The 27,831-nt window shown below is 34.1% G+C and overlaps 3 protein-coding genes across 3 annotated transcripts in view; all 3 read right to left on the reverse strand.

Moving 5' to 3' along the window:
- LOC143078901 (uncharacterized) overlaps positions 1–452 on the reverse strand; it is a 73,727-nt gene extending 73,275 nt beyond the window's left edge. Inside the window, exon 1 of the mRNA XM_076253957.1 lies at positions 228–452. Within this exon, the coding sequence (XP_076110072.1) occupies positions 228–345 (118 nt within the window). The 5' untranslated portion in view covers positions 346–452. The remainder of the gene's footprint in view (positions 1–227) is intronic.
- Positions 363–16,291, reverse strand: LOC143078507 (uncharacterized). Its single transcript, XM_076253370.1, has 17 exons — positions 16,084–16,291; positions 15,368–15,580; positions 13,991–14,221; positions 13,355–13,567; positions 12,902–13,129; positions 12,229–12,468; positions 8,876–9,106; positions 7,950–8,189; positions 6,887–7,117; positions 6,524–6,736; positions 5,809–6,039; positions 5,149–5,361; positions 4,269–4,496; positions 2,990–3,229; positions 2,388–2,618; positions 1,307–1,575; positions 363–458 (listed from the first exon to the last, which is right to left on the reverse strand). Exons 1-17 carry the CDS (start codon positions 16,157–16,159, stop codon positions 363–365), a joined length of 3,624 nt encoding a protein of 1,207 aa, XP_076109485.1. The 5' UTR covers positions 16,160–16,291.
- On the reverse strand, positions 16,219–27,637 carry LOC143078508 (uncharacterized). The gene is made up of 8 exons (XM_076253371.1): positions 26,402–27,637; positions 25,888–25,987; positions 25,339–25,389; positions 18,957–19,154; positions 18,123–18,350; positions 17,046–17,285; positions 16,714–16,739; positions 16,219–16,314 (listed from the first exon to the last, which is right to left on the reverse strand). The coding sequence occupies exons 1-8, from the start codon at positions 27,635–27,637 to the stop codon at positions 16,219–16,221; spliced, it is 2,175 nt and encodes a 724-aa protein (XP_076109486.1).
- Positions 27,638–27,831: the final 194 nt, after the last annotated feature.

The raw sequence follows: 27,831 nt of genomic DNA on the forward strand, positions 1-27,831 counted from the left end.
ATTAAAAAGCTTGGCAAGCCTCACATCTTAAATATAAAAATCTTACTGCCATCAGTAGAGAAATATCTTAAACGTTTGATGCAGTGGTTGAATCTCTTTAGCTAATTCTTAAATTTTCTGAAAACAGATGTAGATCTTTGTATAGTTGGTAGGCGGTACTACCAATGCTGCTCTAATGTCATCAAAATAATATTTTAATGCACCTGATATACACAGAAATTGCTTACCAGGTTGTACAACTTTCATACATTTGTCCAGTCTAGGATTGAAGTATTCACCAGTTGGACATTTTGTGACGGCCATTGTTCTATTTTTATAACATCTGACATAATCTGCTTGCCACATCTTGGCAGGGAAGGGATTTAATCCATCTGATTTCCCCACACAAGATGGAAGTCTCTTTGTACAAGGATCACAGGTTTTGTTGACAGCTTGACACAAATTCTGTTGATAGTCACCTGAAATATATTTAAATTTGTATATTTAAGAATTATATGTTTTTTATGCACACCTTATCAAATATTATCATACAACATCATTGTAATAATACTTCTATTATCTATTCTTTGTACTCTTGTTATCTTCACTTTGTACTTTTGTTATCTCCATGTTGTCCTTTTGTTATCTCCACTTTGTACTCTTGTTATCTCCACTTTGTACTTTTGTTATCTCCACTTTGTACTATTGTTATCTCAACAATGTACTCTTGTTATCTCCACTTTAAACTTCTGTTGTCTCCTCTTTGTACTTTGGATATTTCCTTTTTGTACTTATGTTTTCTCATTGATGTAATTTTGTTATCTCCTATTTGTATTTCTGTTAGCTCCACGTTGTCCTTTTGTTATCTCCACTTTGTATTCTTGTTTTTCCACTTTGTACTCTTGTTCTTTGTACTCTTGTTATCTCCACTGTGTACTCTTGTTATCTCCACTTTAAACTTCTGTTATCTCCTCTTTGTACTTTGGATATTTCCTTTTTGTACTTGTTAATTTTGTTATCTCCTCTTTGTATTTCTGTTAGCTCCTCTTTGTACTTCTATTATCTCCTCTTTGAACATTTGATATCTCCTCTTGTACTTCTGTCATCTCCTCTATGTACTTCTGTTATCTATTTGGAAGTTTTTTTAAGTAGACACATTGAAAAAAAAATATCTGTGGAAGAATGAAAGTAAACATATTGCTCCAAAAGTATAACTGCTTTTAATTTTTCATTCAACAAATGGTTTAAACACTCTCTTTCAGAACTTTGATAATACTTATTAGTTTTAATCATGTTTTAAATTTTTTGACCATTTCAAAGTTATTACACTGTTCAATACTGTCATTAAATACTTACAGGGAGCTTGTGGTTCTGGTTTCTTACTACAGTTGACCATTTCAAACTTATTACACTGTTTAATACTGTCATCAAATAAGTCTGGATAGTGACACTCCTTCCTGTAATTTCCTGGAGTCTGACCTGCTCCTCTGGTTATGGTGGCAATTGTGGGATCAGAGCAGTTAAAGAAGTGAGCACAATTATCTGGGTCTGGTAAAATGGAGCTGGGATGAGCTGTACAGTAGTCTGGTATATCAACTGAAATATAACAAATTAGTGTGCATGATTGTTATTGGAATCATGTGAACCAGGAAAAGTTATTTATGTTTATCCTATTCTATCAGGACACAATGTGTCAAAAGTGTTTCAGTTGTCCAATGGTTACCTGCTGGACTTAGTGGGATAAATTTTTGGATCAACCCTGAGCCATGTCAAACCACAAAACTTGTATTTGACCTCTCTCTAAGGTGTATCTTGATGCATGTCAGATGGGTCTACAACATATGTCATTTTAGTTCAAATCTAAAAATTTGGATGAGTGTTCCTAGGTAGATGTGTAGTTTGTCTTTTCAATAATAATAGAATGTCAAAATCAATTTCTATGTATGGGAAACCGAATAAAAATTTATATAGAAGAAACCCAATGCCAAGTCATATAGGACAAGAATGTGTCCATAGTACACAGATGCCTCACAGGCACAATCATTTTTTATGTTCAGTGGACCATGAAATTGGGGACAAATTTTAATTGGCATTAAAATTAGAAAGATTATATCATAAAGAATATGTGTACTTTTCAAGCTGATATGACTTCAACTTCATCTAAAAATACCTTGACCAAAAACTGTTACCTAAAGCGGAACAGATGGATGATTGAACGATTGACGGACTAATGAATGGATGGACGAAAGAACTGACAGACAAACAAACGGACAAACGGACGCACAGACCAAAAAACATAATGCCCATTAATGGGGCATAAAAATCTGTACATCTTTGGTAGAATTTTGTCAACCTGATTTCATAAGTTGCTGATTGAACAAATTGATATATATACAGAAAACACTTACCTGGTTGTACAACTTTCATACATTTATCCAGTCTAGGATTGAAGTATTCTCCCATTGGACATGTGGTGACGGCCATTGTTCTATTTTTATAACATCTGACATAGTCTGCTTGCCACATCTTGGCCAGAAAGGGATTTAATCCATCTGATTTCCCCACACAAGATGGAAGTCTTTTTGTACAAGGATCACAGGTTTTATTGATTGCTTGACACAAATTCTGTCGATATTCACCTAAAATAATGTGCATTTTGTTGTTATACAATAATATAATTAGAAGAACTGCCACTATGCAACAAATTTTTACAATTAACTTTACAGAATGTGTTTGGGTTTTTGTTCAGAATATTATCTATTGTCTTCTTTTGTTTTCTTTTTTTTATCAATTTTCTTTTAAAAAAACCATATGCAATTCAAAAATCTAATACTTTTTTCTTTTTCTACCTTCATTCTTTAAATCAAATCCTAGTAAAATATGGTACTTACATACAAAGTTATACTGCCTTTATTAGCTAGGAGTAAGGAAGAAACAACCAATAGTATCTGTCCACCTAGAAAACTAAAGACATTATTTTTTTATCATCACATGTTTGTCGAATACTTACAAGGAGATTGTGGTTCAGGTTTCTTACTACAGTTGACCATTTCAAAGTTATTACACTGTTTAATACTGTCATCAAATAAGTCTGGATAGTGACACTCCTTCCTATAATTTCCTGGAGTCTGACCTGCTCCTCTGGTTATGGTGGCCATGGTTGGATCAGAGCAGTTAAAGTAGTGAGCACAATTATCTGGGTCTGGTAGAACCGCGCTGGGATGGGCTGTACAGTAGTCTGGTACATCAACTGAAAAACAAAATTAAAACGTTGCAGGGAGCACAATTATCTGTGTTTTATAAAATGGAATGGGGATGGGAAAATTTAAATAAATTGATCAAGCAGTAACAAATATTCTTTCCTAGATCCTTTTTTAAAGAACCATGCATGCAGACCTCTTTTTAAAGCTTATTAAACATGTCAAGTTATTATTAAATCAAACATGTTATTAAACAGGCTGGCTCATTGATTATGATGTCACATCATATTCCTCTTGTGTCCTTTCTAAGGAAGCAAGTCATTTCGTACCCTGACCATTTCGTACCTCTACCATTTCTTACCTAACATTTACCATTTAGTACCCACGATAATATCCATTTCCTACCCAATGGGCCAAATGCATCTACCATTTCGTACCTCATGGACTTAATACATGTAAGCTATTTCGTATCATATATTTGTATAGTTTTTCATGTTTTTAATGTTGTTTTTTTTTATATACGAGGGTAAACTGAAGAAGATGCAAAAACAGCAGGCTCTTACAACACGGAGAGCAATGTTCAACCATTGGCAGAAGTATGTGGATGGGGATATTTGTGTAAGCCGCCTTTAACGTCTCTATGGACGCCTTGTGTATGTTCCCGATTCTCAGTAGTGACATTATGAATAGAGATATGTGCAAAGTGCCTTGACTTTCCTTGTATGATAAACCAAGATACGTTACACATAAAAATAAAATGCCATACATAATAATCTTCCATGAGGTACAAAAAGCATATATAGTAATCTTCCATGAGGTACGAAATGGTATTACATATAAATCTTCGATGAGGTTAGAAATGGCATACATTTTAATCTTCCATGATGAACGAAATGGAATTGCATATAAATCTTCCATGAGTTACGAAATGGTATTACATATAAATCTTCCATGAGGTACGAAATGGTATTACATATAAATCTTCCATGAGGTACGAAATGGTATTACATGTTAATCTTTTATGAGGTACGAAATGGTATTTCATGTTAATATGTTCAGTAAACACAATGATTAGTGGTTATCTGTTACCTTTAGGAACATCATCTTCACATTTGACTGTCCTTGGATTGAAGTAACCATGGCTACACTGTGTCACATTCAATGTTCTATTTTTATAACAAGTGATGTAGTCAGACATCCATAGTTTGTTGGGGAATGAGTTGTCTCCATCAGGATGTCCCACACAAGATGGCAGACGTTTAGGACAGGGTAGACAACTAGTATCTGATGCATTACATCTGTTCTGTAAATATTCACCTGTGAAAACAAAATTTGTCTTTAAATATAAAATTTGCAGCACATTTAGACATGCATTATTAAATATGTAAAGATGTAAATATGAAATCACCTTATGCCATTAAAGATGAAATGTTTATTGATCTAAAAGTCTTTCCTTTTAAACACCTTTTTGTTTTAAACAGATCTTTCAGTTTGGTATTCTAGTATTTTTTGTAGATCTTTTGTGTTCAGAAATATTTAATGAAACATCAATCAAATCTCTGTGTTTCTTTTAGTTTCAAACTCTAGATCTTTAGTTGGAAAATTGTGTAATTATTCGAAATCTGCAAGGCAGATTAGATCACATATAATTGGTAGTTGTTGATTATTTGTCTATTGCAATATCTTATAATATTGTTCTGTGTTGTTTATTGTGTGTCACAATGTAAATATGTTTGTGTTGCAATAGTATGTAATTACTGCTTGGCAAATAAAGAATTCATTCATTCATTCAATTGTACACTGCATTTTGCCATAGAAAAATTAGGCATAAATTTGAATGGTTAATGGCATAATGATTCTAAGGATTTGTTGGATCTTAATTCTGGACATTTAAGAAAGCATAAATGCTAATGAATCTCTATCTCTTGAATTTAAAGATATAGTTTATTGACTATGTTAAAGTACTTACATGGGGCCTCTGGTTCATGTTTTGATTTGTTACACTTGACTTGTTCAAAGTCTTTACACATCAGACTGACATCATCAAACAGATCTGGGTAGTGACATTCCTGGAGATGATGACCATATTTGGACATGGCTGAACAGTTGTAGTACTGACCACATGTGTCTGGGTGTGGCACTATAGATGTGGGGTTAGCCAGACAGAAGGCATCAATATTTCCTAGAAAAAATACAATAAAACTTTAACTCACAAGAACCTTTTGTTTTAGCACATATTCAGATAAATGCTATTGCCATATATATTACAATCCACTACATTTTATAAGTGCAATACAAATTTTAATGTTATTCGCCTGAATTTTAATAGGATGCTTGCAAATACCCTGGCAGATGGAATTCTCTAATGACAAATACACTGGCAAAGAAAAGAAAATCTTAATACATACCAGTAGAAAATGGAAAAAAATATCATGCCTTATCCAATCAAAATACAGCAATATCACACAAGGTGGAATTATATAGAAAATCTGCTGGTCTTCAAATTATTTCTATTGAAAAATATTAAAGCATGTTGGTCCTTTGTAAAATGTTGGTGGTCAAAACCTTCAGAACCACCACTTTTTGCAACATCTGTACAATACTTGTAAAACATAAGGTAGTAACTAACCTTTAGGTATTTTACTGACACAGTGTAACTGAGTAGGATCATACACTTGACCAACAGGACAATGACGGACAGCCATGGTCCTATTAATCAGACATGTGACATACAGATCTGTCCAGAGAGCTGATTGGACAGCTTCGTCACCATCAGGTAGTCCACGACAACTGGGTAAACGTTTAGGACATACTTCACAGTTCATGTCTCCTGGCTTACATAAGTTCTGGTCATATTCACCTGAAGAATAAAGTATTTAACCTTGGTTATAAATTTATTCACATCTATTCTAAACTCTGGAAGATTTACTGCTTTAACATATTGTTTAGACACATGTCTATTGTTTAATGTTATATGACTGTTTATTGACCTCTATATGTCATTTTTTTATTTTTGCATTGTTTGGTTGCTTTCTCATTGACATACATCTACACATTATATTATATAAAGTATTTATTCTATAAATTATCTCCTTTATATTTTGTCATAGTAACAAATATTTCCTTCTATGGATATCATTTTGACCTTACATCACAAAAATGTTGAGTAACCCACAATCTGTGGATCACAATAAAAACCTGCCTCAGCAATCACAAGCAATGTATATGTAATTTTTTTTTAGATGTCCTTATGAGGCAGATATCAAACACAGCAAATTGAAAATATATGTAAAAAAATTATCCTCAAAGAACTCGAATTTTATCTTATTAACTTCAATACTTACAAGGTGCTTGTGGTTCCTTTCTGGTTTTACACGACACATTCTGGAATCTTTCACACTTTTGGGAAACGTCAGAGAACAGATCAGGATATTTACACTCAAATACAACAGCTGTTTTAGTGCCCAAGTTCTGTAAACAGTTGTAAAACTTGGCACAGTTTGTAGGATCCGGTATTACGGCTGTTGGGTGGACTATACAATAATCTGGTATGTCAACTGAAAAAGAGACAACAGATATCATATATTTAGTGTGGCACAGTTTGTAGACTTTCACTGCATAGTCAGAAACAAAATATTTAAACTCTACAATATGAGATATATATGGACTGAGCTTTTTGAAAAAAAATCAAAAGAAAAATAACTGACCTGGTTCTACAACTTTCATACATTTGTCCAGTCGAGGATTGAAGTATTCTCCAGTTGGACATGTTGTGACCCCCATTGTTCTATTTTTGTAACATCTCATATAATCTGCTTGCCACATCTTGGCAGGGAATGAATTTAATCCATCTGATTTCCCCACACAAGATGGAAGTCTCTTTGTACAAGGAACACAGGTTTTGTTGACAGCTTGACACAAATTCTGTTGATATTCACCTGAAATAAATAGTTCATAACCTCACTATATTGCTGCTTACATTCATTTAAAAAGGAAATTGTTTTAACATACATTTATCATTATTCATAGTTTCTGTGTACTTTTTACTTTAATTTGTAAGGACACTTTAATTTATATTTTATCCTTTTCATATTTCTAGTGCAATATATTTTATTCAAACAGTGATAACAAAAATTATATATCAGCACTTCCATAATTTTCTTATTTATATTTTTGTTTTAAATTGTTATATATATTTCAAAGTTGTGTAATTAAATAGACAATAAATCCAAACAAGATTAATATGGTCATTGTTTACTGTTACTAACAGGAAGTCTAAATATTTCAAAATATGTTGCTAAAACTAAATTGTATAAAATTATTACAAGACATGACTGTGATGAGTCATGAGAATATGTTTTTAACAGGGATCATCAGTATGATCAGGAGCCTGTAATTCTGCCCAAGTTGTTGGTTGCTATCATATTGTTTTTTTATAAATCTGGAAATTGTTTTTTTTTTGTTTCACATTTTGTCTTAGAGGGGTCCTTTTATAATCGACTATACAGTATGGGATTTGCTCTTTGTTGAAGGCACTACAGGCATTTACATGCATGTCATTTAGTCTAAGTAGACTAGTAGTCTTATTGGCATTCATACCACACCTCCTCATATCAATATTTAACAAATCATGTCAAAAGTTATTTCTCTTATTCTCAAATAAGTTAGAAGCGTCCCATACAATACACATGTAATGAATGCAAAGTTTTTTAAAGAAATTTATCAATTAATCATTTTTTATATTACTAATGTTTTCCATCATATACTTACAAGGAGCTTGTGGTTCAGGTTTCTTACTACAGTTGACCATTTCAAAGTTATTACACTGTTTAATACTGTCATCAAATAAGTCTGGATAGTGACACTCCTTCCTGTAATTTCCTGGAGTCTGACCTGCTCCTCTGGTTATAGTGGCCATTGTGGGATCAGAGCAGTTAAAGTATTGAGCACAATTATCTGGGTCTGGTAGAACGGCACTGGGATGGGCTGTACAATAATCTGGTGTGTCAACTGAAAGATAACCAAGAAGTGTTACAGAGAGCACTATTGCCTGAGCTTGGTAAATTGGCCATACTGACCTAATCACAAATTTAACATGCAATACATGCAAAGTCATCAGACAATAACAAAGAACCTCTAATATACCAAAATCAATAACTTTTCATGAAAGGTTCTTTTTGCTTTAACACCTCTTCAATCTTTATAGTTTGTTTTAGATTTACAAATATTTAAGTCTAGAGCATTACAATGGATTCATACAAATAAATGGAACATGTATCACAAATAGATAAGTCCCCAGCTTCACACTTCATGGAAACTTTCAACTCCATTTACTATCATTGGAGACAGAAAGAGGGATACAGACATAAGCGCTTATACAGAGAAACATATCAATACATGTTTGAATCTCAGGGTAGGTTTTGAACATTAGCCATTCAATTTTCAACACTTTATCTTAATTACAAATGTAACAGGACAGGATAGCATGATTCTATTGCAAAATCACTTATTTCTCCCCATGGGCTAGAAACAGGAACCTATGTATTACAAAGCAGCATTTATACTGACTGAGCTAAAAAAAAAAGTACTTCCTAAGCTCGACCAAGGATCTAGTAGACTACCACATTTATTAAGGAAAGCAATCCGATCACACAAATATAATTATTTCAATTAATGTTTTACTGAGAAATACCTACCGGGTTGTACAACTTTCATACATTTATCCAGTCTAGGGTTGAAGTATTCTCCAGTTGGACATTTAGTGACAGCCATTGTTCTATTTTTGTAACATCTCATATAATCTGCTTGCCACATCTTTGCAGAAATGGGATTTAACCCATCAGATTTCCCTACACAAGATGGAAGTCTCTTTGTACAAGGATCACAGGTTTTGTTGATAGCTTGACACAAATTCTGTTGATAGTCACCTGAAATAAATAGATACATTACAATGAAAAACCAAGATATTTGATATAGTTCCACAACAACTGTACATAATTTTTGTCTTTATGTTAAATCTCTTATTTCAAAACACTCACTTACAAACATCACTACTCTTTTCTATTGTACTGTAAATTTTGAAGTCAGGAGATGACAGAAATGCTAATAGAAAGTTGAGACTTAGCATGTATAAACTAACTGTGGTTTCATTATTTTGCCGGGGGTAATTATCTTATGCTCATTTCATGGATATACAACCATTTATTTAAGCCAAGCCAGGAAGAACATATAAGTGAGTGTAAATGTTTTGCACAGAACTCTCCCAAATGCAAAGCAAATTTTGGTTTGAAATGAAAGCTTAATGCTAGGTATATTTTTCCTGTTTATGTACTAACAAACATCTGGGAACCAGTTGACTCTTGTATGCAATTACAATTATGTTAAATTTTTCAGGCCAAGCCAGGTTAGGTAATGTTTTGTCACTTTATATGAACTGAAAAATTGATATGAAGGCCAACAGAATTAGCGAATTTATAATATAATTACACCTTAAATAAGAAAGCCATTTTGATTGGTTGATACCCAGTGTATTTTTCGCATATTCTCATATTTTTCCTCATTTTGAAAATAGTTGCCTGCTTTTCACCACTCCCAGTGAATTTGCCATATTGGAGATTCCTTTTTTACCCCTTCGAGCATCTCCCCGCCAAATTTTTTTTGGATATGACATAACCAAAAAAAAACGAGCTTATGCTTATAAGTACATTCATAGTTCCCACGGTTCTATGATAATATCCTCTTATCCTCAAAATTATGCATCAACATGTTAATGAACAAGAAGTAATTGTAACAGGATGCTGTTACGAAGTCTCCCAAACAAAGCTCCCATAACTCGCCATTTATATGGTCCCATGTTCATTTGATTTGATTTTTTGTCCAATACAAGAATATATATGGCTTACGAGTGGGGATCTCCACCATTTACAAGTATTCAAACAGGAGGGGGTGGTGGTGACCCCCGGGGACTTTACCTACATTTCATTTGATTTGTTTTATTGTTCCATACAAGAATATATGTGGTTTAGGGGTGGGGATGTTGACCGTTTACAAGTTTTCAAACAAGAGGGGGTGGGGTGACTCCCTCGGGACTTCCCTTTTATTTCATTTCATTTGTTTTATTGTCCCCTACAAGAATATATATGGTTTAGGGGTGGGGATCTGGACCGTTTACAAGATAATAGCACATTCTCAAATTGAACGTGGTGGGGATGACCCCCCGGGGACTTCCATTTAATTTCATTTGATTAGTTTTATTATCCCATTGAAGAATATATATGGTTTAGGGGTGGGGATCTGGACCGTTTACAAGATAAAAGCACATTCTCAAATTGAAGGGGGTAGGGATGACCCCCCAGGGACTCCCCCTATATTTCATGTGATTTGTTTTATTGTCCTATAATCATTTCTGAAGACTGCATGTATCTATCACTTACAGTTTTCAAGTTATATTCATCTGAAAATTTTAGAAAATAAAATAAAATTGTTTGGGAGACTTAATTACAGCTTTCAAATAAAAATAAAAATTATCTTCACCTGTACCTAGAGTTTTAATCCAAATTTTTTCAGTGTAATTAAACAGATATATCATGTAATGGAAGAGTATTTGCAAACTAGAGGCTCTCAAGAGCCTGTGTCGCTCACCTGTTAATGTGTTTACTGATGTCGGCCATCTTCGTTGGTAGGCGGGGTCATTAGACACTTTTTTTTTAAATAGATACCCTAGTATTATGATTGTGGCCAAGTTTGGTTAAATTTGGCCAAGTCGTTTTAGAAAAGATTTTTATACAAGTTACAAAAATGACGAAAAGTTGTTCAATATTGACTATAAAGGGCAATAACTCCTTAAGGGGTCCTCTAACAATTTTGATCATGCTGACTTATTTGTAGATCTTACTTTGCTGAACATTATTGCTGTTTACAGTTTATCTCTATCTATAATAGTACATGTATTCGAGATAATAACCAAAAACTGCAAAATTTCCTGAAAATCACCAATTTTAGAACAGCAACCCAACAACAGGTTGTCCGATTCAACTCAAAATTTGTGAGGGATATATCTTATTCTGATGGACATTTAAATCTTGAAAGATTTGCCCTAAATGTCTTAGTTTCAAAGATATAAAACAAAAACTGCATTTTACCACTATGTTCTAATTTTAGCCATGTCGGCCATTTTGTTTGGCAGGCTGGGTCATCGGACACATTTTTTAAACTATAAACCACAAAGATAATTGTGGCCAAGTTTGGTTAAATTTGGCAAAGTAGTTTTGGAGAAGAAGATTTTTAGAAAAGTTACAAAAAATGACGAAAAGTTGTTAAAAATTGACTATAAAGGGCAATAACTCCTTAAGGGGTCAACTGACAATTTTGGTCATGTTGACTTATTTGTAGGTCTTACTTTGCTGAACATTATTGCTGTTTACAGTTTATCTCTATCTATAATAGTATTCAAGATAATAACCAAAAACTGCAAAATTTCCTTAAAATAACCATTTCACAGGCAGCAACCCAACAACAGGTTGTCCTATTCGTCTGAAAATTTCAAGGCAGATAGATCTTGACCTGATCAACCATTTAACCCCATGTCAGATTTGCTCTAAATGCTTTGGTTTTTGAGTTATAAGCCAAAAACTGCATTTTACCCCTATGTTCTATTTTTAGCCATGGCGGCCATCTTGGTTGGTTTAACGGGTCACGCCACACATTTTTTAAACTAGATACCCCAAGGATGATTGTGGCCAAGTTTGGTAGAATTTGGCCCAGTAGTTTCAGAGGAGAAGATTTTTGTAAAAGTTTACAGACGACGGACGACGGACGACGGACGCAGGACGACGGACGACGGACGCCAAGTGATGAGAAAAGCTCACTTGACCTTTCAGGTCAGGTGAGCTAAAAAATACCAGTCTTGGGACCGAATTTCCCTCGCCTGGTGGCTTGGGAAATTTTAGTCCCTCGACTAGTATTTCTCGCAAATACCCCTCCATAACATGATATATCTGTTCAGAAAGCAAGGGAGCCAAGATTTATTTTTCTGTTCAAGCATACTTACAAGGAGCTTGTGGTTCAGGTTTCTTACTACAGTTGACCATTTCAAAGTTATTACATTGTTTAATACTGTCATCAAATAAGTCTGGATAGTGACACTCCTTCCTGTAATTTCCTGGAGTCTGACCTGCTCCTCTGGTTATGGTGGCCATGGAGGGATCAGAGCAGTTAAAGTAGTGAGCACAGTTATCAGGATCTGCTAGAACGGCGCTGGGATGGGCTGTACAGAAATCTGGTACATCAACTATAATATAAAATTGGTTCTGTTGAACAAACCAGATCAACTGAAAAACACCCAAAGATTACATGCTTATTAATGTAACGATTATGTTTTGCACAAAGTTGACAAGAGGTTATCATAACAATGTTTAAAGCTCTATGACTCTGTTTCTATGAAATTTTTCTTTTAACTTGTTAAATTGGTGAGCATTTGTTATACTAATGTGGAACCAGAATAAAAGAAATGATGTCACATGTATAAAGAATACATCAACTGCCCTTTTTTTGAGGAAAATTCAAAATAGCTTCTTTTAACTAATATATAATACCAAATTAATACCATTCTGACGTTTTTTTAATCAAAAAAAGTTTTATTACATTTTGCTATGTAACAGACTCTGTAAATAATAAAATATGGATTTGGTTTCCTTCTCCCTTAATTAATTCCTAAATATTACCTTTAGGAACATCATCTTCACATTTGGCTGTCCTTGGATTGAAGTAACCATGGCTACAGTGTGTTACATTCAATGTTCTATTTTTATAACAGGTGATGTAGTCAGACATCCATAGTTTGTTGGGGAATGAGTTGTCTCCATCTGGATGTCCAACACAGGAAGGCAGACGTTTGGGACATGGGAGACAACTTGGATCTGATACATTACATCTATTCTGTAAATATTCACCTGTAAGAAAAAATATTAGAGTAACATATACATTAACTTGTTTATATACAAAACGACAAACTAAACTATGACTAAAAAGTTTCATTATTTTCTTTTCTGCATTAAGAACAGTACATCAATCTACTTTGAGAATAACACAAAATAATGTTTTCATTAATGTTTTCATTTTATGAAGATCAGTTGATGTTTCAATCAAATTCATCAGTGTTGGATAAAATTACTTACATGGGGCCTCTGGTTCATGTTTTGATTTGTTACACTTGACTTGTTCGAAGTCTTTACACATCAAACTGACATCATCAAACAGATCTGGGTAGTGACATTCCTGAAGATGATGACCATATTTGGACATGGCTGAACAGTTGTAGTACTGACCACATGTGTCTGGGTGTGGCACTATAAATGTGGGGTTAGCTAAACAGAAGGCATCAATATTTCCTGCAAAATGTTCAAAACAAATTCTATAATAGGATTCTTGATTTTTCTTTAAAAGAAAAATGTCACACTAGAACTATCATCAATGCTTTTATTGTCTACATTTTAAAATCATAAAGGAAAGTTTAATTGTTTTTCGATCATTCACATGCTTGCAATTGTTCTTTTATAAGTAACTGAGAAATTTAAAGTACCTTAGCTTGGTAACTAATCATTACAAAAATTATAAATCCATCAACATAATGCGTGTAACATCTTTCCCATAATTCTCTAACCATATCACTAAAGATCCCATAATAATGTATGGTTGCAGAGACAACTTTAACAAGCTATCGGAAAATCTTGTACATTAATTTTGCTTGTAATTGTTAAAAGAGGAAAAAATAAGAGAACATTCAAAACTTTAACTATCAATTACAAATTTACCTTTTGGTATTTTACTGACACAGTGTAACTGACTGGGATCAAACACTTGACCAACAGGACAGTGACGCACAGCCATGGTCCTATTTATCAGACATGTGACATACAGATCTGTCCAGAGAGCTGATTGGACAGCTTCATCACCATCAGGTACTCCACGACAACTGGGTAAACGTTTAGGACATACTTCACAGTTCATGTCTCCTGGCTTACACAAGTTCTGGTCATATTCACCTGAGGAATAAAATAATTATAATATATCTGCATTATAAAACAAGTACATATAAAATATTTTTTTGTAATTTCTCTGCAGTGATTTAATACTTTCTCACTAAAATAACACTTTTCTCCTTTAACAATTTTCTTCTTTGTGCAAAATCAATGCAAGTTTTACCTCATGTTTATTGGTTGTTGTTTGTTGATAAGGTTCATACATGGTTTTTTTTATTTTCGTTTTTATATAGATTAGACAGTTGGTTTTCCTGCTTGGATGGTTTTACACAAGTCATTTTTTAAGTCCTTTATACATGTAGCTTGCTGTTCAGTGTGAGCCAAGGCTCTGTGTAAAAGACCTTACTTTGACCAATTCTGGTTTACTTCTATAAAGGAGTAGGTCCAGTAAGACCCCTTTTTGGCCCAAAATATAGCAGTTTTACAAAATTGTTAAAATGTAAACTTTTAGTTATTTATTGGACAGTAGAATGATTCTGCTACATAAATATGGGCTGTTTTTGACAATACAATGCACATATATCAGGTACTAGCACCATTTGGTCATGCTAAATTACTGAAATCTTCACAATTCTAGCATTTTAGTTAAATTTTAGACAGTTTTCGTGTGAAACGAAAGTGGCCGCATTCGTGTTCATCCTTAATATTGAAATGTAAGTTGTATTTTATGATAATACATAACATATATAAAGGTTGAGGATGAACACGGATGCGGCCACTTTCATTTTTGACAAAAATCATCTGAAAAGTGACATTTTTCGGCATATTTGGTAAATTTTTCATATTTGAGCTTGAATCGGGTTGTTTTTAATGACTAAATCAGTTAAAATCTTTCACATAAATAAATTGATTCAAATGAAATAGACATTTAAGGGTTTAAAAAGTGGTCAAAATCTTTCCTAAGATGAACCTGAAATTTGAGGCCAAAATCGGTCCTTACCGGACCTACTCCTTTTGACTTGAATGAAAAGTTGTCACATTGGCAACCATCCCATATCTTCTTATATCTATATACAGTAAATTTAAATCTGTTTGAAGAATGAAAATACATGATGCAACAATACATTATAATTTGCATCACTTTAATTGACTTTAAAGAACTGTACACAAGAAATGACTTTATCCCTATACCTAGAGTTGTAAACTTACAGGGAGCTTGTGGTTCCATCCTCGATTTACATGACACATTCTGGAATCTTTCACACTTCTGGGAAACGTCAGAGAATAGATCAGGATATTTACACTCTGATGTAACAGCTGTTTTAGTGGCCATGTTCTGTGAACAGTTGTAGAACTTTGCACAATTTGTAGGATCTGGTATCATGGCTGTTGGGTGGACTTTACAATAATCTGGTATGTCAACTGAAATAGAAAAAAAACATAGTCTTCAAGGTGTAACTCGCAATAAGATGGTATGATAACTAAATAAGGAACAAAGGTGAACCTAACAACAATCTGAGATTGTCATAGCTGTATAATATAAGTAATACAAAGCAAATCTATATATTAACAAGAATAAGTCCATAGTACACGGCTGCCCCATGGGCAGTATCATTTTTCTATGTTGAGTGGACTGTTAAAATGTGGTCAAATCTTTAATTTGGCATTAAAATGAGAAAGATAATAGCATAGGGAACAAGTGTACTAAGTTTCAAGTTAATTGGACTTTATCAAAAACTACCTTGATAGACATAAGAACAGACACACCTGACCAAAAAACATAATGCCCCTCAGTGGGACATAAAAAAGTCAGAAGATATGATTAACCTCATGGCAAAACTTTCATTCATGAGTTTTAAAAACATAGGTTACAAAATATCCTAAAAAGACCTGTTTAAGAAATTTCAGAAGAAATTATGACTTACCTGGTTGTACAACTTTCATACATTTGTCCAGTCTAGGATTGAAGTATTCTCCAGTTGGACATTTTGTGACGGCCATTGTTCTATTTTTATAACATCTGACATGATCTGCTTGCCACAACTTCGCAGGGAATGGATTTAATCCATCAGATTTCCCCACACAAGATGGAAGTCTCTTTGTACAAGGATCACAGGTTTTGTTGACAGTTTGACATAAGTTTTGTTGGTATTCACCTTAAAATCAAATAAAAGAAAATATGAATGCAAAATCCAGACAAATAATTCAACCATTTATTTCTTCTTGTTTCCAATTTTATGTATTGTAGTAATTAAACCATTTCAAGATGTTTCTGTCACTGGCCAGATGAGTTTCTTTATCACCCTTTGGTTTTTTTTTACAAACATGCATCTGATTCTAAATAAACTTAATTTCTCACGTATTGTTTTCTACATTTAAAGAATGAAGGTAAACTTCTAATGTTTTATCTTCATCCTCACTTCATATTATTTATATTGACCAGCTAAACAAGTCAAAAAAATAATAACTTACAAGGAGCTTGTGGTTCAGGTTTCTTGTCACAGTTGACAATCTCAAAGTTATTACATTGTTTAATACTGTCATCAAATACTTACAGGGAGCTTGTGGTTCTGGTTTCTTGCTAAAGTTGATCATTTCAAAGTTATTACATTGTTTAATACTTTCATCAATTACTTACAAGGAGCTTGTGGTTCAGGTTTCTTACTACAGTTGACCATTTCAAAGTTATTACACTGTTTAATACTGTCATCATATACTTACAAGGAGCTTGTGGTTCAGGTTTCTTACTACAGTTGACCATTTCAAAGTTATTACATTGTTTAATACTTTCATCAATTACTTACAAGGAGCTTGTGGTTCAGGTTTCTTACTACAGTTGACCATTTCAAAGTTATTACATTGTTTAATACCGTCATCAAATACTTACAAGGAGCTTGTGGTTCTGGTTTCTTGCTACAGTTGACCATTTCAAAGTTGTTACACTTTTTAATACTGTCATCAAATAAGTCTGGATAGTGACACTCTTTCCTGTAATTTCCTGGAGTCTGACCTGCTCCTCTGGTTATAGTGGCCATTGTGGGATCAGAGCAGTTAAAGTAGTGAGCACAATTAGCTGGGTCTGGTAAAATGGCGCTGGGATGGGCTGTACAGTAATCTGGTACATCAACTGAAATATAATAAATATATGTGATAGGTTGATGACTTCTTTTAACATTCAATTTTCTTGGTCTGGAAGAATAAAGTAGTGAGCATGATTGAACTTTGTCTGATACAATATTAAGTGATGGTTTGACAGTAATCTTGTACATGTATATCAACTCTAAAAATTCAATGATAGACCCGCCTCTATTTCTTGATATTGGTGGACCAAGGTGGAGTGCACTGAAAAGAGAAACTTACATTCTTTGAAGGGAAAATTGACTTGTAAGGTTTGATAATAAATTTCTGTTACTTCTAAGGTTTGATAATAAATTTCTGTTAATATAAGGCCAATCCCATTTTAAAGTTTTATTTTTTTTGTATTTCTGCTATCAAATTTATGTTTTCCAGATAACCATTTATAGGGAATAAAATGAAGAATGAAAATGGGGAATGTTACAAAGAGACCATAGAGCAGAGCACAGCTGAAGCAGAAGGCCACTGATGGGTCTTCATCAAAGTGAGAAAATCCCACATATATTCATCTGTATATCACAAATGACATTGATTTAAAATATTGACGAGTATTTGTTAAATTATTGTCCCAAATTGGTTTATATTATCCCTCATCTGTGTTCTTCTTGATATATCATAACTTCAAGTGAATCACTCCATTCACTCTGGTGCTCCTTTCATCTGGACCTATTTAGCTTTGAAGTCACTGTGACTTGAAGACAGTAAAAAAATCTGTTCCTTTCCTCTAGATTTTCAATGTGTATGAATTTTGTTTCATGAGTTTATACCTCTTACCCCTTCTTCATCATCAATAATTCAAAATATGGATACAAAATTAACAGTGGTTTACCTTTATCTACTTTTGTTTTACATTTCTGTTCATTAGGATGGAAATATTGTCCTTTAGGACATTTGACCACTGACATTGTCCTATTTTTATAACATTTGACATAGTCCTCCATCCACAGTTTGCTAGGGAATGGTTGACTACCGTCAGGTTTCCCAACACAACTTGGCAATCGTTTTGGGCATGATATACAGCCTGGTTTTCCATTACACAAGTTCTGATTATATTCACCTAAAATAAAAAAGAGAAGTCATATATATATTCAGATGTAACATTATAATTCATACAATAAGAATACTAAAGTTTCGGAAATATAATATAATATTTTTTTGTTACTGTAATCAGGGTAACTACAGGTATATTTCTAAGGATGTTTAAAGCTGTGGTTAAAATATGGTACTAATTTATCAAACATGTTGATGGAATAATCAATTGCTGTCTTGGATCTTATGAAAAGTGTTCATGAGTGTACAGGATTGTATTTTGTATGAAAAGAAATAATCTTTTATCAACAAAATTTCAATGAGGAAACTATACTGCTGAAGACATTCATTTGTATAAAGATATATAAACTTAACAAAATGATATCCAAAATTGAAACAATGCTTTTACCTGGTATAACAATGTATATACATTTAACCAAATTAGGAAAAGAAACTTCTTCACCCCAGTCACTTGGTAGCATAAGTCCTGCTTGGTTACAGAAAGATCACTGTTGCCAGTATTTCTGTATGAAAATTCATGCATTAAGCTGTGTAAAAATATTTCAAAATAAAAAAATATTTACAAAAATATATGTACGTAATACAAATTGAGATGTTAAAAATTCATACTTACATGGAGCTTGTGGTTCTGTCCTATTGTTACATTGTACACCAGTAAAATTTTCACATTTATGAGATATCTTAGAGAAGAGATCTGGATATTGACATTCATGGGCCTTGTTTCCATCTGAACAGTTATAAAACTCTGCACAGTTTGTCAGGCTCGGTATTACTGCAGTGGGATTGGCTTTACAAAAATCTGGTACTTCCTCTGAAATATACAACATTTGTTTATTCTGGGTCTAATGAGAATATCTACTTTCTTGTTTAGATTGATTCATTGATGGTTACTTTTTATGTAATATCATATTTCGAATTGAAAGACTGTTAAATAATTTAGACCTACACATTGTATGTCACACTTTCTTAATACACATACAGCTGTTTTACAAACCGCACCTTTTATGGGAAGAAATTTAATAATCATATTTTGGTTCTAAATTAAGATCTTTCTGTTTCATCTGAAAGAGTCACAACATTGAGAATGTTGCCAATATAAATACAAGCACATGTAGATGGGGGCCAAATTGAATTCTGTGGAAGACCGAAAGTGAAGGGAGAGGTAGTAAAGAATTTTAGATGTTTTTTTGTTCAGAGAGCAGTTTCCTTCCAAAATCAATTACAGTACCAGCTTTTATTCTAATCTGGTACATGTCCCAGGAAGAAAAAGCAGTGGTGCATCTAGACATTTTTGAGAGGGGGGACACACAGACTGTCATAAGAAGAGACCTGCTCCAGTGATTCCCTAAAAAACCAACCAAATTTTAGGGGCCCTAAACCCACCTCTGTTCAGGTGTACAAACTGAGCTAAAGATGTGTTCCACTAGCACAGCTGATGAAGGTATGTTTTTTAGTGTAATACATGGTAATAGCACCTACATTGCTGGACATGTGGAGGTAATTTAAGAATGAATGTTGACCTAATAAATTCTTGATTGACTTGAACGAACATACATTGCATCAGAGACATATAATACAATACACGTATTATATGTCTCTGATTGCATCAAGTTGTCCAGTGTTAGGAGTGCCTGCTAACAATATGTAGTGAGGTAAGAATGTCCAAGAATGAATGTTGACCTAATTCTTGATCGACTTGAACGAACATACATTGCATCAAGTTGTCCAGTGTTAAGAGTGCCTGCTAACAATATGTAGTGAATGAGTATGTTACCTTCATCTTCGTTATCTACAGTAAATCTGGGCTACTCTGCAGTCTTGAACTTTCATTAATGAGCCATTGCAAGAAGGGGAAAGTAACGAACTTTCCAGTATGAACTCGATTGTGGTTTATTTTAGTTTTTCCTTTTCTTTGGTTCACTAATTTATTTAGTTAAGATATTATTTAAATTGATTATAACAAGGATGTATAACTGACATACATCCTTCATTCTAATTATTATTTCTTTTAGGTTCTGCAACCTTTACGTGTTCTATCTTGGAATATTATACTAGTTAGTATAAAAGTCTCCCAGAAAAGGCTGGTTCTATTACCGACCGTGCAAGGGCTGTATAGCCAGTCAAGGTCGTTAAAAACTTCCATTTGTTGTCTGGTTCTATGAATTTTACACAGCATTACCATGCAATCCAAGTCGTGTATTTTTCTTCTGTCAAAGAGGCTGCACATGTGACCAACAGGTGGTGTAACAGGTTACCAACGCTTAAGGCGTTTCTGTACGTGTTAGTTACAAAACGCACAGCCCTCTTTTGAACCTTTGTCAATACTATCCATATGCTTATGCACAGTAGCTTTTGCGATTCCCACTGCAGACCAATGGATAGATGTAGAAGTCTTGATGTAAAGGTCACAAGTTATTTTGGTACCCGAGGCACAGTGGTATATCAGTGTCACAAAGGTCGTATATCAAGGGGTTATATTGAGTTTTCAACTTTATTACTACTATGATAATTAGATTACTTAAATTTTATAAGCATATGATAAATGATGGAATGTGGTTAATGAAACTTTCAGTTTAAGCACACGTGAAATGATCCCTTTTACGTGTTTTTTTCTTCATATGGAGGATCTGAAACTTTAAGGTTAAATGCATTATGAAAATTAAACTACATTTGTATATGCATTTCACAAATCTATTTACAATCTGACAGAAAATCAAATTTGACCAGTTCAAACACGGAATTGTGTATATAACGAAGGAGTATAATTAAAGTAAAGAGGTATAATTTCCATGGTTAGTGTGAGATCAATTGCATGTCGTCATTAAGATTCAGTAGCATAACACATTTAACAAGAATGTGTTCCCAGTACACGGATGCCCCACTCGCACTATCATTTTCTATGTTCAGTGGACCGTGAAATTTGGGTAAAAACTCTAATTTGAAATTCAAATTAAAAAGATCATATCATAAGGAACATGTGTACTAAGTTTGAAGTTAATTGGACCTCAACTTCATCAAAAACTACCTTGACCAAAAACTTTAATCGGAACTCGCTCTATCATTTTCAATGTTCAGTGGACCATGAAATTCGGGTCAAAAGTCTAATTTGGCATTAAAATTAAAAAGATCATATCATAGGGAACATGTGTACTAAGTTTCAAGTTGATTAGACTTCAACTTCATCAAAACCTACCTCGACCAGAAAACTTTAACCTGAAGCGCGACAGACAGACGAACGGACGAACGGAAGGAAGGACGAACGAACGAACGGACGCACAGACCAGAAAACATAATGCCCATAAAAATGGGATATACAAAGTTTGAGCTTTATAGAAAACACTGAACATAAGCTGAAACACAAGATCAAATACAAACTATGAGCATATGAAATGTATATGTACGTCAGTATACTGTGGGTTTCAAAAGCACTCATGATATGACAAGAAAGGGGACGTTTGATTGACAAATATGTGACAAAGGTCTTATGAAAAAAAGTCTAAAAAACAAATAACTATATATCAAAGGAACAAAGTTCTTCTACAATCAGGTGCAATATTTTGTTGTTAGGCACCACTTTCAACACACTTGGCTATACCATAGCGTTCAGTTTTTGTTAATGGAGGAAGCCGGATTACCACCGAAGAACACTACCAATTTTCGGCAGGGAGCGGATATCTCTAGTTAATTAAGATCAGAGTGAAACGCACTTGCCACGGTTCAAACTCACAACCCCAATAACTCACCTCATTGTTAACAGGCTATAGATTAACTTATAGAAACCATCACAAATAAATACATATCATATTGCAGTACCGCAACGCTCTTTCGAGCAGTTATTGAAATAATCATATGAAAGACAGATTTACTTACTAGGCTGAATATCCTCTGTACATATTTTTTTAATTGGGTGATAAATCTTTGGTGCAGGACATTTGTGAACAGGAAGGAGGGTCCTATTTTTGTAACAGGTGATGTATCTGCTTGTCCATTTGTGGTTGGGTATTGGGTTGTCTCCATCAGGCAGTCCAATACAACTTGGCAATCTTTCTGGACATTTCTGACAAGTTGCGTTGCCACTTTGACAAAGGTTTTGATCATATTCACCTGTAAAATGAAAACGAAGACATGAAGGGTTTGTGTCATTGATGTACATCCCACGTTGTTTTTATATTTTCAGAATAAAAATTAACTTATCTCCGATGTTAATATCTGTGGTATACCAATTTAAAAGATAACACGACAGTGGTTATTCCAGTATACTAGTATTTAGAGATTCTCGATTATTAGAATTGAACTATACAAAGTTTCAATACATTTTATACACATGAATACAAATATAAAAGCTTCACTTACATGGAGCTTGAGGTTCTTTTCGTTTTTCACAATTGACTGTGGTGAAATTTTCACATTTGCCTGTAACGGTTGAGAACAGATCTGGATATGTACATTCCGATGCTGTGGGATTTTTAGAACAGTCTTGGTATTTAGCACAATTGTGCAGATCTGGTACATTATCTGCTGAATGCGATCTACAGAAAAAACGCACAACCGCTGAAAAAAATTAAAACTAAAATGAACCAATAAATTCTAAACACGCATAAAACGAAAATGAAAACTCTTACATGTATCTACTCTTTAATTAACTACATTTAACATCTCAGTTATTTACCAACACGGATTTCCACCTGCATTCATTTGTCTTTACGTTTGTTTTTTTGGCATCTATAAGCATTAGTTCATTGTTCTTGTCTATTTTCGTTAGTCATTTATCCCAACGGTCGTTTATTTATAATTTCATGTGTCGTGCATCTTTTTATTCGTCATGAAATCCCGTATTCATAAAGTAGTTCATTTTTATGATAAATTGCCCATGCATGCTCCTGCCTTATCTGTATTCAATAATCTACACGTCTTTTGTATCTGTATTCATTGGTTTGCATGTCATGTATACCTGTATGCATTGATCTACACGTGTTTCGTACCTGTATTTATTGGTTTGCACGTCAGGTATACCTGTATGCATTGATCTACACGTCTTTCGTACCTATATTTATTGGTTTGCACGTCAGGTATACCTGTATGCATTGATCTACACGTCTTTCGCACCTATATTCATCGGTTTGCACGTCCGGTATACCTGTATGCATTTATCTACACGTCTTTCGTACCTGTAATCATTGGTTTACACGTCTGCATGGCATACCTGTGTTCATTGTCTATACGTTTTTCATACCTGCATTCATTGGTTTACATGTCTTTCCCCTTGGATCGAAATAATATCCCGGTTTACACTGGGCAATATTCATTGTTCTATTCTTGAAGCAAGTAATATAAGCAGGATCTCCTCTTTTACCCGGAAACATCTGATCTCCATCCAGTTTCCCTATACAGCTAGGTAGACGTGCTGGACAGTTGCATGTAGGGTCAGTTCCGTTACATTTGTTCTGGTTGTATTCACCTTGAGAAGAAAGATATTACAAATGAATATTTCCGTCATAGTTGTAGAAAGACAATTAGTATATGTTTTCTTGGGGTAATTAGAAACTAAAAATGTAAATATAGAATTGCCGATATTATAAGGAAATGGTGAGATGAGACGCAAATGTCATGACATGCAATCTGGAAATTGACAAAAAGAAACAGTCTAGAAAACATATCAATTTTTTTTATCAATCAACCGAAACATCGAATCCGTTCCAAAAAGATAGCACGTGGAGCGACAAGTTAAAATGATTTCTATCTAGCGGTACGCTAGGGAAATCCCGTTCTTAATTTTATAAATGGACTCTATACAAGGCACACGTATCACGAATGTATACTTACAAGGAGCCTGTGGTTCAGGTCTCTTATCACATTTAACAGTTTGGAAGTCTTGACATTTTTTGGTCACCGGTGAAAACAGGTCTGGGTATTTACATTCCTTAAGATAGTCTTGTCCCATTGAGGATGTCTTCTGACTACAGTCGTAATACTGTGCACAGTCAACTGGATTGGCTAACAGTTGGTGCGGATTGTTTTTACATGCCACAGAAGGATCAACTGTAACATGAATGCATACATAACTCATTGTTCAGAACTATACATATTTACGATTGATGGTTTTATAGTGAAATACAGCGGAATTCCAGGGCTAGCACTTTATATAAATTTTAAGTAAGCATAAGTTTAAATACAACACGAGCAAAATTGGTCACGTATTCTAAGCTATGTACAACTCATCTGTAATGACTAGTGTTGTAGAAGGTAAAACGATTTTACTTCTTAAAATTACAACAGAAAGACTTCAAAAGTTATTACTCAGGCAGATAGACATGTTGTTCAATTTGAAACACAGCATATATATTACAAAGTATGTTACATGTGTTTACTTACGTGGACAATTCACTCCTGTGTCACAAGGCTTAGTTTCCTGACCGCTGCCGATACAGTTCTTTCCATTATATAATGGTGCTGGATCGTCGCATGTCCTGTTTCGAAACAGTACACCTTTGCCACAGGTAACTGAACAAGAGCCAGACCATGGACCCCATGATCCCCAAAGACCGTCAACTAAAACGAATCAAGTAGAAATAAACAGTTTATTAAGGTGAGGTATAAAAGTCTGAGCATCAGTAACCCTATTAAACTTATTGTTAGCTCATAGTTAACTCATGACCAGGTTCTTTGTATTGAAAACTAGCCAACAGACACACTGATAACTACAGACCGCCACTTCACATGTCGAAGGAATAAAAACTCAAGTGTAGGGGGAATTCAGATGATCTGTATGGCTGAATGCCACAAGCAGCTTAAATTATATGACATTTTACCGTGATAGTTTATAAATTCGTTTTAAATTCCTTTTCCATATCTAAAATGTTCCATACATTGTTTAAAGTTCGCTATAGGTTGTTTAATTAAATATTTTTTATATAAGAAAAAAATGACATATTTAGATGTTTTGTGTTATGCCTCATCCTTAATTCACGATAGAATAATTAATACATTATATGTACCTGGAGTAGGATCGGTGCAGTCTTCATCAATTCTTCCATCACCATCATCATCTATACGACAAAATAATAGTAAGAAAGAAATATTAGCAATTACTGTACAACCAGTATTTTCTGACAAAAAAATCTTCTCAAATATATAAGATAATAAATTTAAGATGATTTACTATTAGGCCTCTACCTGATACTTTTCGCATATAATTTCATGATTATTGATGGTCAAAATAAAGAGTCAGGAAAGAAGGTCCATTAATTCTGTGTTCCGGTTTTTTTAACCATTTTTCTCAATTTTGCTGATTGTTATCTAATCTCTCTATTCCAACACCCCATTTCCTAGCCCTCTATTCTGTACTTTGCCCCAGTATCTCTATTCTGCAAACCCCATCCATAAATCATTCACAATATTCGATAAAATTTAGAATGGAAATGGAGAATATGTCAAAGAGACAAGAACCCGACCATAGAGCAGATAGCAGCAGAAGGCCACCAATGGGTCGTCAACGCAAGAAGGACATTTTATGAACAAGTACTTTACACTACGAAGACACTTGCCTTGTTTCTTGTTATCGGTTGTGCACAATTCTTCATCTATTTTACCATCGCAGTCATTGTCTAAACCATCACCATCAACTGATTTCGAAGGTGTACATGGCTGCAAAATATATTTTAAATTACATCTTATTTTAGTGCAAAAAGGAGTATTCGAAAATGTACCATTGGACATATAGAGAAAGTAGTCGTTTTCGTTTAAAATTTCAAAATGAAAATAAAATCGATTTTGGTTTGTATCATGTAAAAAGCATAATATGTATGGATCGGCCAATTATAAACCTGTAATAAAGTGTTTATACCTACAAACATGTTTAATGAGAAACAAGTCACCAAAGATAACAGATTAAGTACGCCACATGTGCTTGTCGTCAACATAAGAGTTACATGTGGCACTCGAATTAAAAAAAAATGAAGAGCAATCGGAAACCACATCAGTGTAATAAATGATTAAATATATAAAATATGCATACGAATATGAGAAATAAGGAAACATACAATGTATCTTTAGTCTTACCGCGTTTATCTTTGCTAATCTCATTCCTGTTGGAAAAGCATAGGATTCATGGTAGGCATGGCCATAGAGGTAGCTTCCAAATATTGTGTAGGAATCTTTATGTACAACTGAATGTGATCCTTTTGGAATGTCAACATACGTTCCGACTAAAGATGTTCCTTCAATTGGGTTCCATTTTGTTCCCTTTGGTAAAGGTTTTCCGTCTAGTAGTAGTCCATCTTTTTTAGAAGATTCGATTACCAGCAAAATTTGATTTTCATATTTGAAATATTCAGGATGTGAGTATTCTGGTGTAGCAAAAGTATATCCGGAATTAAACAATTCATAGGGTGGGATAATCATCATAGACGGATCAGCCGGCTCAAACTTGTTCAGTTGACTTAAAACAAACTGTGCCATCAGTACAGGCTTTGATGCATTAATTGACTTGTACGAACTAGACGGAAGTTGAATTTGCTTCCAGTCACCTGCTTTCGCAAGGGTGAAGGATGGCATGCCAGCGATTTTGACTACAGTGTTGTCTTCACTCGCTACAACACGGAAGTAGTCCCCGACGGTTCTTTTTGGAATTGGAGCTGTTACGAATTTTTTCCCCCAAGTATCAACAGGCGTAAGCTGTTCTACCAGATGGTCTTGAAATTTCCCCGTACCAATGTTTGTTTTGATATTACCACTATATGCCGACACAGGATGCGTGGCTTCAATATGTGCACCCGTTAAATCACCGATACTTTGTAGCTGGAAGTTTTCATATTTGTTTAAGTTTATAGTTATCACATCTCCTCCGTGGTAAGTCTTTGAATTGTATGTGACAGTCATGTTAGGAGCCTTGGGAAGCGTTACTTTAACTACAGTGTTGTCCTGTGTGGCTGCTACTCCAAGTTCAGTTTTACGGTACGCTGGTCCGTAGCACATAGCATAGTACTCGTTCCCTAATGCATCTGTAGGAATACCACAGAACACATCATTAGAATAGTCCTCCTTGTTTCCTCCGTAAACAGCAATGTCACCATCCGACTTAACAAGGAGTGCTTTAGAGGATTTCAAACTCCCCTTCATACGGAACTCGTCACTTATATTGACCCTGACTACCTGTCCAGGTGTTACAGTGACGGTTTCTGATACTGAAGGTTTCGTCCATTTTGGTGATGTAATTGTTACATGGACAGGGTGCTTCTCTGATGTAGTTACATACAACTCAAGAGGGAAAACATTGCCATATTCATCATTCTCCATAAAAGACACGACAAACTCTCTTCCTATATTGTCAGGAGGACCTGTTTATCAAAATGTAAATTATTACATTAAATTTATCAAAATGTAAATTATGACATTAAATTTATCAAAATGTAAATTATGACATTTAATTTATCAAAATGTAAATTATGACATTAAATTTATCAAAATGTAAAATATTACATTAAATTTAT

This window comes from Mytilus galloprovincialis, chromosome 6, assembly GCF_965363235.1.
Source record: "Mytilus galloprovincialis chromosome 6, xbMytGall1.hap1.1, whole genome shotgun sequence".
Taxonomy (NCBI): domain Eukaryota; kingdom Metazoa; phylum Mollusca; class Bivalvia; order Mytilida; family Mytilidae; genus Mytilus; species Mytilus galloprovincialis.

Bases quoted from the DNA above. Each gene is read 5' to 3' on its own strand.
- LOC143078507 (XM_076253370.1), bottom strand. From the start codon at position 16,159: ATGGCCGTCACAAAATGTCCAACTGGAGAATACTTCAATCCTAGACTG. The intron at 13,130-13,354 runs GTAAGTAATTTT...TTTTTCTTACAG, and splicing joins ACATGAACCAGAGGCCCCAT to GTGAATATTTACAGAATAGA. The intron at 1,576-2,387 runs GTAAGTGTTTTC...GTTATATTTCAG, and splicing joins TATGAAAGTTGTACAACCAG to TTGATATACCAGACTACTGT.
- LOC143078508 (XM_076253371.1), bottom strand. From the start codon at position 27,637: ATGGAGAATGATGAATATGGCAATGTTTTCCCTCTTGAGTTGTATGTA. The intron at 19,155-25,338 runs GTACATATAATG...TGTATATTTCAG, and splicing joins CTGCACCGATCCTACTCCAG to AGGAAGTACCAGATTTTTGT. The intron at 18,351-18,956 runs GTAAGTATGAAT...TTTTTATTTTAG, and splicing joins GACAGAACCACAAGCTCCAT to GTGAATATAATCAGAACTTG.